The sequence below is a fragment of the Arachis hypogaea genome, chromosome 6, assembly GCF_003086295.3.
Source record: "Arachis hypogaea cultivar Tifrunner chromosome 6, arahy.Tifrunner.gnm2.J5K5, whole genome shotgun sequence".
NCBI classification, from domain to species: Eukaryota; Viridiplantae; Streptophyta; class Magnoliopsida; order Fabales; family Fabaceae; genus Arachis; species Arachis hypogaea.
The window spans coordinates 1944839-1957723 of record NC_092041.1 but is presented as its reverse complement, the minus strand read 5'-3'; the positions used below and the strand labels follow the sequence as shown (position 1 = coordinate 1957723).

Genomic DNA, 12885 nt, shown 5'->3' with positions numbered 1-12885 from the left:
TATAGTTAGTTGTTTTTTTAATACTTAATTTATCATCAAACAAGATATAAAAATAATTTGTCTCCTTTTTAAATTTTATTCATAGTGTTGTGTCGTAACCTGTTGTTGCAACCAAATAAATGTAGCACCAGTTCCAAGCGTAGGGGGTGAGCACGGATCGGTAAATGTAGCACCAGTTCCAAGCGTAGGGGGTGAGTACGGATCGGTTTGATTCAGGTTCAAGGTAAAATAAGAATCGAACCGATCAAAATGTAATTGATTCAGTTTGGTTTGAATTTGTATTTTTTTGTGTATGTAGCCGAATTAAACCAAACCAATTAAGAACGGATTGGTTTGGTTCGAATAATTGGGTATCCGATAACTTTGAAATTCATAATAAAATCAAATTTTTATCTTAAAAATTTGACAAATACAATAAACATATAACATTAATATAAATAATCTAAACATGTTAAACACCAAATACATTAAAAACTAAACTCATTAAAATTCAAATATATTAATAGTGAATAATCTCATTAAAAGCCACTAAAAATTATATATATATATATTATTTAATTAATATATGATCGAATTCACAGGTTGGTTCGAACCGATATCCAAACCAATCACTAACAAAGATCATTGATTTAATTCGAATTAGACTCAATAAACCGTTGATTCCAACACCAATTTAATTAGTTCGGTTCAAATTTAGACAGGTAATCGGATACCCGCTGCTCACCCTAAGCGCCTAGTCCTAGGAAAGAGACGTATATACATCTCTTCTTCGATATCTGGTTGGTTTAAGTAATTTACTTTGTTGACTTAAGTTTCAATATCTTTTTTTACAAAATAATTTTGTGACCACTTCAACACTGATAAACGTTGGGCCCATTATTGAGCATGTTAGGAATATAGTTGAGTTCATTCTCTGAGAAAAGCAGTAGTGATCGAAGTCTTGAGCAGGCTGCATGGTGGTCTGCAAAAGAGTCAAAGGAGAAATAATTTGATTTTACTTTTTGTTTTCACTAAGGAGCAATGAGTGGACTTATTGACGTTGACTGCAACACTAATAATGTATGTGAGGGAAGATATGGGGGCGCCTTTAATTAGAGTGCAGTAGAACAGAGCTATGATCTCCTCGTAGTGCATATTGGACGATAAAACTTGCTTGGAATTTGGAATTTGATAGATGAGAGTCGTTAGATGAAAATTTAGTCAAATTAGTCAAATCATCTAACCAAATCATCTAACCACTCCCAGCTATTAACTTCACGTGAAGTCGATTGCACTTAAATTTTCACCTTTGATCCTTTGATTTTTTGTACTGGCTGGAAACGTTCGGAAACAAATGAATAAGCGCTCTACGGGCTCAAACCCGTAGAAACATAGTATCTGCAAACTGCAAAATAGGGCGAGAGCAGAGAGCAGAATATTGACTCAACCTTTCCTCATACCATATCAGCTATCACACTCATTTATACACACTGTCCAGAAACAAAAAATGAAGAAAATAAATTCCTATAAACCTATAAGATCTTTTCTCCCTACCTTTATATGCCAAAGGTCTAAGGTCATCGGTGTCTTGGGTTTGACCGGAGAGTCACGCCATGTAAGAATTTTGTATATCCAAGTAAATTGAGCTTCCCATCAGTATTTCGTATCCAATCTTTGAGAATGCCATAAGCTGAAGGACCAAGATTCAACTCCTGAAGCCACAACATAGACAAGCATAAATGATAATAACCGAGGTAAAAGAAATAGAATAATATGACGAAAAGAAACTGCTACCACTTACTCTTGCTAACTCTTCAACTGATATCACACGGTTGCCTTCTCTCTCAAAATGCTCAAAAGCAGTATTGGCAATATCTTCCCACCTATCATGTGCCTCCAGTTGATAAGTGCTAATAGCAGCGGCACAAAATTCTTCGAAATCCATCTTCCTATGGGCAAGTGGTTCCATCTACATACAGTATTATTATGGGATTAGGGTAGCAGGAACACTCTTGCTGTTTGGGCAAAACGTTTAAAAATGAATAGCATGGCTTGGAACTTGTGTGCTCAATAATTCCAAAGCAACGGGAATAGCTCACCGCATGTATGATTTCGAGAACCCTTGACTCCCTCATGGCATCAGTGGCATGACGAGCAAGAGCCTGTATAAATTTCAAATTTAAAAACTTAATCATAACGACAGAAAAAGTCCTAAAGAAATGATGGAGGAATGCATGACCAATTGACCACGACCTTTCGAAGTACATGTTCATGTTGATATCTATGGAATAAATAAAAATATGCAGAAGCTAGCAAGATTACTGAATCATATGATCATCACACACACACAACACACAAATATAACTCCACATTATCAATCAAAACGAGACTCGCAGAGTTAATAGCAGTAGATAACCATTTTGAAATTGTCAAGGGAGACATGCCCATCTCTATTTGGTTCCAACAATCTGAATTGTACTCTAAGATAAACTAACTCATCCTCTGTCAAGGCTTTTGAAAGGGCCTGTATAAACAACGTGAAGGGGAAAAGAATTAGTTAGTATCCTGTGCAGGAAAGAATGCAATAAAATCTTCATTTTGATATTTATAAAATGAAATAAGCATGTGCTATATCTGTTTAGAAAGTAGTATAAATTATTAACAGCACATTGGAAAATATATATATATATATATATATATATATATATATATATATTCGGTAAAAAGTGCACATGAATTCACTGCAGACATGTTTTACTTTTCCATTTTCATTTTTAATTGAAAAAGTTAACAAAATTTTGTCAAGGTTATATAATAATAAAAACAACATTTCCTTTTCAATTTTATCTTTAAAAAATTTGCCAACTGAAACTGAACAAAAAGATTATCTAAGCATATGCTTATTCACGGGAGGAAATGAACAATACCTTCACTGCTGCACGCTTGAATGGAGTCGCATGAAGATATGACTTCACTAATTTATAAATTAATATATCTAATGGAATAGGACGACTGTCATCCCTTAACCAAGGGTGAGCTGCAGTTACAGAAGTGCTCATTGATTAGTTTCCTGAGTCGATTTGCAATGAACAGGTCTCTAGATCTACCATTATGAACGAATCAACTGAGATACAAAAATGCTATTCGTACACCAAAATTAGCCACTAAAATCAGCCACCAATGTATTTGTGTATAAATACATGTGTGGGTTTAATTTATTTTCAATATATATTTGTATTCTAATGTGTATTTTATACTGGTGTCTAACTTTGGTGTACATGTAGTATAGTCGATTGAGTTATCTTGTGGTAGTCTACCATAACATAAAATGCACTTCTATAATGTAGAAATACCAGAAAAACAAAAAGTTATCTAAAATTGTATCTTTTTTCCCACTTCCCGAGGAAGAATATAATTGGATGTGAAATTCCACAACCGTCAACATTGAAGTATATATTCAAATCGTAGTAATAATATCAAATTCTTATTCTTTACATACAAAAACATGCATATTTCTTTTGGTGCAATGTACCAAAAAATATCCTATTCCTGGTTTGCCAATTTCCACAAATTATAATCTCATGATAACAAGAAAGGAACATTACACAGCATCTAAAACCAACCATAAATGATCTAAAGTGTATCAAAACTTACTCAGTGCTTGGACAGCGGTCATTCTTTTCCTGTAATCCTTGTTTAAGAGCCTTTTGACAAAGTCCTTAGCCTCTGAAGACACAGTTGGCCAGGGCAGATCATCGAAGTTCGGATCAGCTCTGAGCACTGCACGAAAAATTCCAGATTCTGTTCGAGCCCAGAAAGGGCGACTTCCACATAGTAAGATGTAGGTGATAACACCAATACTCCATATATCTGCTTCTAGACTATATGACCTGTGAAGGACCTCAGGTGCAACATAATATGCACTCCCAACAATGTCATTCAACCGTTCATCTGTATATGAATATCAACATGTATGAAAGGAAAACTTAGGAGAATTGGCTTTGTATCAACATCTAAAGATGCATGAACGAAAGGCCGCAGTAGTCTTATAGATAATGACAACGTGGGACAATACTAAAGTTAAGAATCAATCTAATGATTACCTGGCCTGATGAAATCAGATAGACCAAAATCTATAAGCTTCATATCAGCATCTACGCTCCTTGAAGTGAAGAGAAAATTCTATAAAAGTTAAGGCAGACAAGTTATCAGCAACATTATTTAGTTTTATCCTTATATAACTGAGTCCAAGAAGACTCTAAAACTTGATGTTAACATTACAAATAATAGGAACAAATATTAAATGCACAAACCTCAGGCTTTAGGTCACGGTGGACAACACCTTGAAGATGACAAAAAGCAACTACACTTAGAATCTGCAAAACTATAACCTTTGCGTCCTCCTCTGTATATCTTCCCCCTCTAGAATACAGGATAACATTCCTCAATCAAATTAAAAGGTCATACCAAGTTGAAAACCGCAAATATCAAGGAAGGTCAACTTAGTACATGAGGCTCCTAAAGTTATGGATTGCAGTGTGGGGATTGTAAAAATAACCCATACCCCCACAAGTAAAGACTATTTTCACAACATGGACCTGTGACCACTAGGTCACAAGGCAGCAATCCTACCATTTTCCCAAGACTCAACCTCCTAGAAAATCAAAAGTTACAAAGATAATGAAACACTAACCTTGACAAAATCCGGTCAAGAAGCTCCCCACCTTCACACAATCTGATAAAAAAATGAAATAAAATCAATAAGCATCACAATATGGTGATGCAAATTTAGAAGATGCATGCTACTACATTATCATCTTTTACTAAGCCTACCATGTCCACCATCAAAATATTAGTTGAGTAGAAGCAGAAAAACCAGAAATTAACTACAGATATTGACAGTAAAATAATGGGTATAAGAGCACCAATTTCCTATCTATAGTTCAATCTAGCCCACTAATCAAGGATATGTACAAAGAAAACATAAGAAAGATTGTACAAGATATAATACATACTCCATAACTATGTACACGTTGTTGGCATCCTCGTAAGCATCATAAAATTTGACAAGATGCTTATGGCCAGATAGAGCTTTTAATAGCTTCACCTCTCTTCGAACATCTTCAATTGCTATTGCTGTGGTCATCTGCCATAAGTAACACGTTGATTCAACTAATTGTGGTCATAAGTCATAACTTTTATGACTGGATGAAGCAAAAATAGCATAGTTGCATAAAAATCCAAATTATTCAACCCAAATAACAAATGTATTTTGAGACATATTCTCTAAAGATATTTCAAAAGTATGGGACGGAAGTCTGTTGTTGTAAATTGCAAAAGCAACAAATGCAAGTCCAACAAGAACAGAAGTTTTAATAAATCTAAGTAACGACAACAGTTTCAATCGCAACAAGGAAAACAGCATAGCTTTCTTATCAAGGGATACACAATTAAAATTTTCAGAAAACCATTGTGGCAGGAAGTTCTAGACTTCATTCCATTCCATGTAACTTTATAACCAGTTCCTATAGTTCGATATCCAATAGGAACGAAAGGGGACAAAGACAATGCCTGGAATGTCATAGATTCCCGGCAATGGATCAACCAAAGACTGACCAAATTCAACCTGAATTGTCCAAATGCCATCATAAGAGTCCAAAGTAATCACAATCAACCATCCAAGACAAACAAAGAAACAAATAAATAATCAACTAGGACAAGAAGTAAGTAGAAGACTCAAAATAAGAGAAGATATAAAGAGAAGGATGATACATAAAAGGGGCAGGAATTGGAGTACCTTGGCCTTGGAAATGATTTTGACAGCAACAAGCTGGTCTTTGAGCTCACCCTTCTTCACCCTGGCGGAGCAGGTATGACCAAAATGCCCTCGCCCCACTTCGTTTCCCAGCTCATACTTAGCTCCAAAGTTCTTTCCATAACCGAAGCTCTTGTCAAGAGACTGCTCCGCCACCGCCTCCGCCTCCGCCCCTCGATCCTCCGGTATCGGCCCCTCCTTCGGCTTACCCTGCCCCAGCCTCTTCGCCAGCGACGCCCTTATGTGCTTCGCCGGAGACGGAGGAGGAAACGGCCGTCTAAAGAACCTCCTCGGCGTAGTCCCTCTGGCCGGCGACGGCGACACCCCGTCCCCCGGCAACGGGCTGGCGTTCACGCCGTGAGGGTACGGGCTTGGCCATGGGCTCGCATGCGAGGACGAGCGAGCCGGCGTGTTCTTCACCGACGGGAAGCCGTTGGTGGCGGCGGAGGAGGGGAGCGGCGAGCGAAATGCTTCCCCGGAGGCCTCAATTGAGGCGGCTGGGTCGACGTCATGGTGGTTACCGGCGGTGGGATTGGGCTTGCCGTAGCACTGGCCCATGGGAAGAGGGATGCAGCGGGTTGGGCCAAGTCAAAGGGCGGACATGGGCCGGTCCAGAAACGACGGCCCGGATCCGACTAGGCACCGGAGCGGAGAGATCTAACTGCGGGAAAACGATAAAATAAGAGAATTTGAGTCAGGTAGGGTTGTAGAGAGAGAAAGAGACAGAGAGTGAGACAAAGACAGAAACAGTGAAAAGCAAATACATGGTGTGCTGTTGAAGTGTGTGTGTGTTTATAGCAAAGAAACAAACAAAGCCGCTACACCGAGTCTCAGTGTGAAGAGAATTCAATTGCCCCCAGCTTCGCAGTGCAGATCTGCGCCTGATCAGGGCCGTTGCTATTTTGTCTTTTGCTAGTATTTAGCTAAGCTACCCTTTTGATTTGCCCTTTATGAACTCTGACACGTGGCGGCTTTGGGAACTGGGAAGGAAGGTAGATGTAGGGTACGGGATGATATTAAGAATGCGTCCGATTCCACGATGGCTGTCATTTCAATGGTAGGATTTCATTTGAGATAGCTATACTCCCTTTATTTGATGGCGCATAATAAAAGAAACCCGTCTTTCTTCATCTACCTGCTGCTGCTACGTACGGCCATTTCAATCCAACTCTCAGTAGTCACCGTCGGTACCAGTACGACTAACTTAAAATTCTCATCCAACTTTACGATAATCTCGGACACTCACAGGCCTCCAATTTCTTTAAGATTACTACCAACAAAACGAATTAAACTAAAGGAAATATGCTAGAAATTGAAATCCTTGATACACATGCATAACTAGAAAAGGAATTAAGGAAATATAATGGAATAGATTTATCCGCAAAATTTGACAAAAAAGGACATATATAAATACAGTGGGTGGGTATGGATGATGCCAATTGTATGCAACAATGAGGAGTAGTTGTTTTTTGTTAATGCCTTAATGGTCATTCACTCCCACGCTAGCTAACGCTATTCGTGGAATCTGAATATATGACCTCACTAACTTATGTACTAACTATTAAATCCTCCTACAAATCATAATGTTTCGTTGCTCAATATCTGACCTTGCAATAAAAGATTAAAAAAGGAAACAAAAAAAAATATCAACTGTTACTAAGTCCACATATAATATATATGAACGTTTGTGTCTATCTATCAGTTTCATAAATTGTGATTAAAAAAAGAACACGGTATATATGATTGTAGTATGATTGGGCAACTCGTTATGCTCAACATTTCCTTAGTGACATGCATGGTTATTTAACTGATTATGTAGTGTCATTTTCACCATTACTTGTTCTTAATTTTCTGTCATCAAATATATTGACTACTACTCTTATGCATTGCACCTAATAAATTCTATATTGTACTACTAGTGATATAATATACTACGGCTATACCCTTTCTAGCTAGTGAGTTAAGTAATGATAATCGTATAAAAAATACGCCACAAATTATTTTATTTTAAACATGTACGTATGCATGTACGTCATAGCTAGAATACTGTTTTATTAGTGAACCTACCTAAAAATAACCACCTTCATTACTTTTTCTGCATGTTAGGTCCGTCTAATATTTTCTGCATATCATTTTAATTAACCAGTTTGTTTATAAAGAGAAACGAAGAGAAAAGAGGGGGGGGGGGGGGGGATAATATGCATTGGTATAAATATTCTAATACATACTATCTGATCTACACATAAAAAAGGTCGTATGTCTATGTTATTATCAATATTAAACCAACTCCAATATGATTTTAAGAAAATAACTATTATGAATGATGTGTCAAAATTCTGTTCATTGTGACCAGAAAAACATATTGTTAAATTTTAATAGCTTACACTTTTAAAGATGAATTAATTATGATACGATGATATTATAACTTATTTTCTATTTGTTAGTTGAGTCATCAATAAGTGTTTAATTCGGTAAATTTACAAATGAAATATCCGGTTTTAAATCTAAAACTGTTATATTTAAAATTTTAAATTACTTGAAGATATGATTAATAAAATCAATATATTATTTTTAGATGATCTTCTTTTTCTTTTTCCCTAAATTTAGGGTTATTGGATTCCTCGGAAGAGAAACATATACATGATATGATGATAAGTTAAAGGAAATCACAGCAAAAATAATTACATCCAAAAACTTTTTTGAAACTTTTTCTCTGGCAATACCATTAAGGATTGTGAAGAGATCTAAAAAAATGGAACAAATACACCTGCATGATATTGTTTACTCTTTATAACCAAAATATAAACTCTTCTATCATGTATGAATTCGTTTATCATTAGCCAATGATTTCAATTTTATTTTTGGTAAAAGAAGGGGCCAGAGGCCCAAAAGAAACAAAAAAGTATTAAAAAAAAACACAAAGCGGGGAGAACAAAAAGGTATTTAACAACTAGTAGTTGGGCCTTTATCTCTAATATTTGACCAATTTATTTACCCTCAATTATAGCTAGGCCATGAATCATTTAAGCCTTCGTACGATGTTTTTGTCATAGCTAGTGTACACGAATAATAAATTATTACAAGATGTAAATTATTAAATTAAAATAGCAAAATTGATACAAGATGTAAATTATTACAAGATTGATTATTAAACTTTTATATTTTTTATTCTACCATTTTCTTTACAGATCTTCTTTTTTAAGATGATTATTTACATTAAAATATTTTTATATAAAAATAATAATTAAAATAATTAAATAATTTAATATATTTGATAAACTTATATAATATAATACATATTTTAATTAGAATAAATTGACAAATAAATTCCTAAAAAATTATACTTCAAACAAATTAATTTCTAAAAATAATATCAATAAAATCTTATAAAATAATAAATATGAATATATTATCTCTAAATTAATTCCTATAATTAGGATAAAAAATTTTAGTTTAAACTATCTTGTCAATATCTAATATCACAAAAAAATTTATTAATATTTTTTAAAAAAAAATTAATCTATTTAAAATATAAATTTTTAAAAAATTATTTATCATTTTATTTATATTATTTTCATATAAAAAATATCTTAGTTAACTTTCCTTAACAATAATAATCCTTCTTTTCCTTTTAGGCTTTTACTTTTGACTTTTTAATTTCAACGAAACCGAAAAGATGGGACAGCTTGGTTAACTGATCAATTTACATTAACTAAAAAGAAGGGGAAAAATCAACTTTTCCCGTAAACTGAGGGGGGATATTAGGATTAGAATTAGAATATAATAATTATTTTTTTTTTCACAAAAATTTTAAATATTGGTAAATTTATTTATGAAAAAAAATTACAATTATACTCATAAAATATAGATTTTGTATAATAAAATTATCTAAATATTAAAAAATCACTTAAAAATTTTAAATTATCTTTTTTTTTTCACCATTACTATCATCATTCTTTATCTTTGTCTCTAAATATTCAATATCAATCTATCCCCTTTCTAGTCACCAAAAAAAAAAATCTATCCCCTTTCTCAACAACCATCAGATCATTACTCTATCTCATTTTTGTCGGCGCTGCTAATCCCAACCGCCACTCACTACTCACGGACTATTCTGAAGTATCACTACCACATCACAACCTCCTTCTCTTTACCACCATCATTATTGCATTATCTCATCTTTCTTGAATCATCTCCAACGAGTTCATCCTTTGCCTCATCCTCAAGATGAAGAATTATCACCGCTTCGTCTCAGTCAGCCTCAGCTCCAGCATCGAGGCGTCAAGATCCGGGTATAGGTCGTAAATTCGGCAAGCGAGGGCTTCGACAAAGTAAGTGGCTACTTTGCGCATGGCTCTAACCTGAAATATCGTCAATAACTCGATCTGGTTTATAAGTGCCTCTGCAAGAAACAGGTTATTTTGGTGGACTGTCACCGTGCACGCTATGAGTGTGTGGACGAGTCAGATTCCATTCTCCTACAAGTCAACTAGGACAAGTAGCTGAGTCAAAGAAGACGAGGCGTTCTGGCGGGCGAGCGTTTCACGCGCTTGATAGAGAATCGGTGGTAGCGACAGCGGTAGTGTATATTGCCTTGGCTGCAATGGAATTGCGGTTGTAGTTGGAGGAGGAGCTGTCCTCAAAGGCCTTATCCACAGAAGTTGTAATGATGGAGAATTCAGTTTGGGGGAGGAAGGCGGCGGAAAAGGGGTGGTGCGATGACAACGGCGGTGGAGATGGGGAAACTAACCGAACTTGAGAGCCTCTTCGCCGTAGAGATCGTAAATCTGACGTTTATAAGAGTTGCTGAGAACATTTAGAGAGAGGGAGAGAGGATTATAATAATAGTGGTGGAGAGAAAAGTAAGAGTTAATAGTCAAAATCGTCTTTAAAAGATACCTCGATCTCCATTTTCATCCCCGAAAGATAAATTTAATCAAAATCGTTCTCGAAAGATGTAAAATTAATCACGTTAGTCCCTCCGTCTATTATGTCACTAACGACATTAAGTTTGCTGACGTGGTAGTTAGCTTGATAACCCAACCCAAAGCAGATCCGGATCATACCCGCTTCCAATCCAACCCAAACCCAAACCCAGCAAGAAACAGCGTTCCTTCTTCCCACATTCAACAGCGTCTTCATCTTCTACCTGAAACTCCGCCACACCGCCACCCTACAAGGTGTTCCATGTCGCCGTCAGTCCCTGTACGTTCCTCTACCACGATGCTGCCGGTCCTTACACGCAGTTCTTCTCTTTGTTCCAATCCCAAAATTCATTTTTTCCTCCTTTTTCCTCCCTTTCTATTGTTCTTTTTGCCACCAACACTGAAACCCTTCTTCTCTATAGATTCCTAATTTAGATGAACATACACACTTGCTACTATATACCCAGTTCTTGTTTTTGGGATTTCAAAGAACCCAGTTTCTCAAAGATTGAAACTTTGATATAATATATGGGGTCTTTGTTTTAAGTCTCCCAAGGGTGGTGACAGGGTGGTTGCCACCACAAATGGAACCAAAGAAAGCTATAAGAGCTACAAGACCACCGTACCTTCTGATTTGGCACCTGCGCCTCACACAAAGGAGGACATTAACAAGTAGAAACGTAGTTCTGAGAATGCTGTAGGGACTAGTATTGTTGGTAATTAAAATATTGGTTAGTTTTATGTTAAGCATTTGATTCCGATTGAGATGTTGGCATTTTGGAAATAGGTAGCTGCTGCTTTGCGGAACACCCTCCACTCAATGATGCAGAGATCGCAGTCGCTGCGCCCTCTAACTCCTGTCTGTTCTCTTCCTCAATTATCACTGCTGGCTTCTGGTGGAACGTGGTCTCTTCCTCCACTGCAACTTGCACCAATATGCTCTACTTGTGTCGGTCTTCTTCTGTGCTCTTCCATGGACACCGCCAAATTAGAACAAAGACCATTACTTAAATAACGGCATCGATGAAGAGGCAGCAGCTGTTGGAACTGGCATGGAGGCTGAGACGCGTAGAGGAGAAGAAAAGCTGTTGGATTGTTGGGTTGTGGCTCTAATTTAACGCCGTTAGTGATAGAATGGACGGAGGAATTAACATGATTAATTTTAAATCTTTCAAGGACGATTTTGATTAAATTTATCTTTCAGAAATGAAAATAGAAATTGGGGTATTTTTCAGGGACGATTTTGATTATTAACTCAGAAAAATAATTTAAGATCTTTAGGTGATTTTTTAGTATTTAAATAATTTTTTATACAGAATCCAAATTTTATGAGTACAATTACAATTTTTTTTCTTTTAATGAATAGATTTATCAGTTTTAAAATTTTTATAGGTAAAAAAAAAAAATAATTTAGTCTTAAAATATATGTTCCAGATAAAGCTACATGTTAGAAAGATTGCAAAAGGTCGTAAGGAATTGATATATATTCTATACAGGGACAGGGAAAAAAAAGAAAGAGAGAGAAAGCATCTATCTTGAGTTGGATATAGCAAGGTATACACGTCTTGTGAATTGTGATATTCAATACCTTAGAGCTCACACTTTATGTTCGTTAAGAAGTTCTATTCCCGTTGGTATAGTGGTTTAGTTAAATCAGGTAGGCACGTCACCTTCACCTATATATTTTCTTCATTCATTCTCATCATCACTCCCCATATAGATGGATATATATAGAACTTTGAAGAACGCGTCATGGAGTAGCTTAAAAGTAACTCATATAGCCAAATACTAGTAATATGTGCATGAAATTAGTAGTAGACATTGTTCAATGTTTTGAAGGCAACCACATGATAATGATTTAATAAATGGTGGTTGGTGTGTTAGGAAAGTGGATGACGATCCAACATAATTAATCAATCACCAATCATTCGAAGGGAATGTCTGAAGAGCCAGGCAACCTCCCATCTCCATATATATGTAGCCTATAATTGAATAACATAATTTTAATGAAGTGATGAAGAGGTGGAGTCAAATCTGTATAATCATATATAGTCATAACTCACGAGTATATGCTGCCAAATAATGCTCATATAGTTTGTACAAAAACATTCGCTTTATTTAGACATAGAAAATAGAAACTTATATAGGATAAAATTAAGACTTATG

The 12885-nt window shown here is 35.7% G+C and overlaps 1 protein-coding gene across 5 annotated transcripts; it reads right to left on the bottom strand.

Annotated features, from left to right (window-relative positions):
- Positions 1-600: 600 nt before the first annotated feature.
- LOC112695270 (CDPK-related kinase 3) lies at positions 601-7568 on the bottom strand. Of its 5 annotated transcripts, none has more exons than XM_072197882.1 (13): positions 6559-7568; positions 5777-6455; positions 4995-5125; positions 4673-4714; positions 4293-4401; positions 4083-4161; positions 3634-3930; positions 2907-3016; positions 2396-2503; positions 2079-2141; positions 1781-1948; positions 1534-1691; positions 601-961 (listed from the first exon to the last, which is right to left on the bottom strand). In XM_072197882.1, the coding sequence occupies exons 2-12, from the start codon at positions 6350-6352 to the stop codon at positions 1557-1559; spliced, it is 1818 nt and encodes a 605-aa protein (XP_072053983.1). In that variant the 5' UTR covers positions 6353-6455; positions 6559-7568; the 3' UTR covers positions 601-961; positions 1534-1556. The 5 variants fall into 5 exon arrangements, with proteins under 5 accessions (XP_072053983.1, XP_072053984.1, XP_025603323.1 ...); XM_072197883.1 differs by lacking the exon at positions 601-961 and adding an exon at positions 1269-1384; XM_025747538.3 differs by lacking the exon at positions 601-961 and having other exon boundaries at positions 1269-1691.
- Between the last annotated feature and the right edge of the window lie 5317 nt (positions 7569-12885).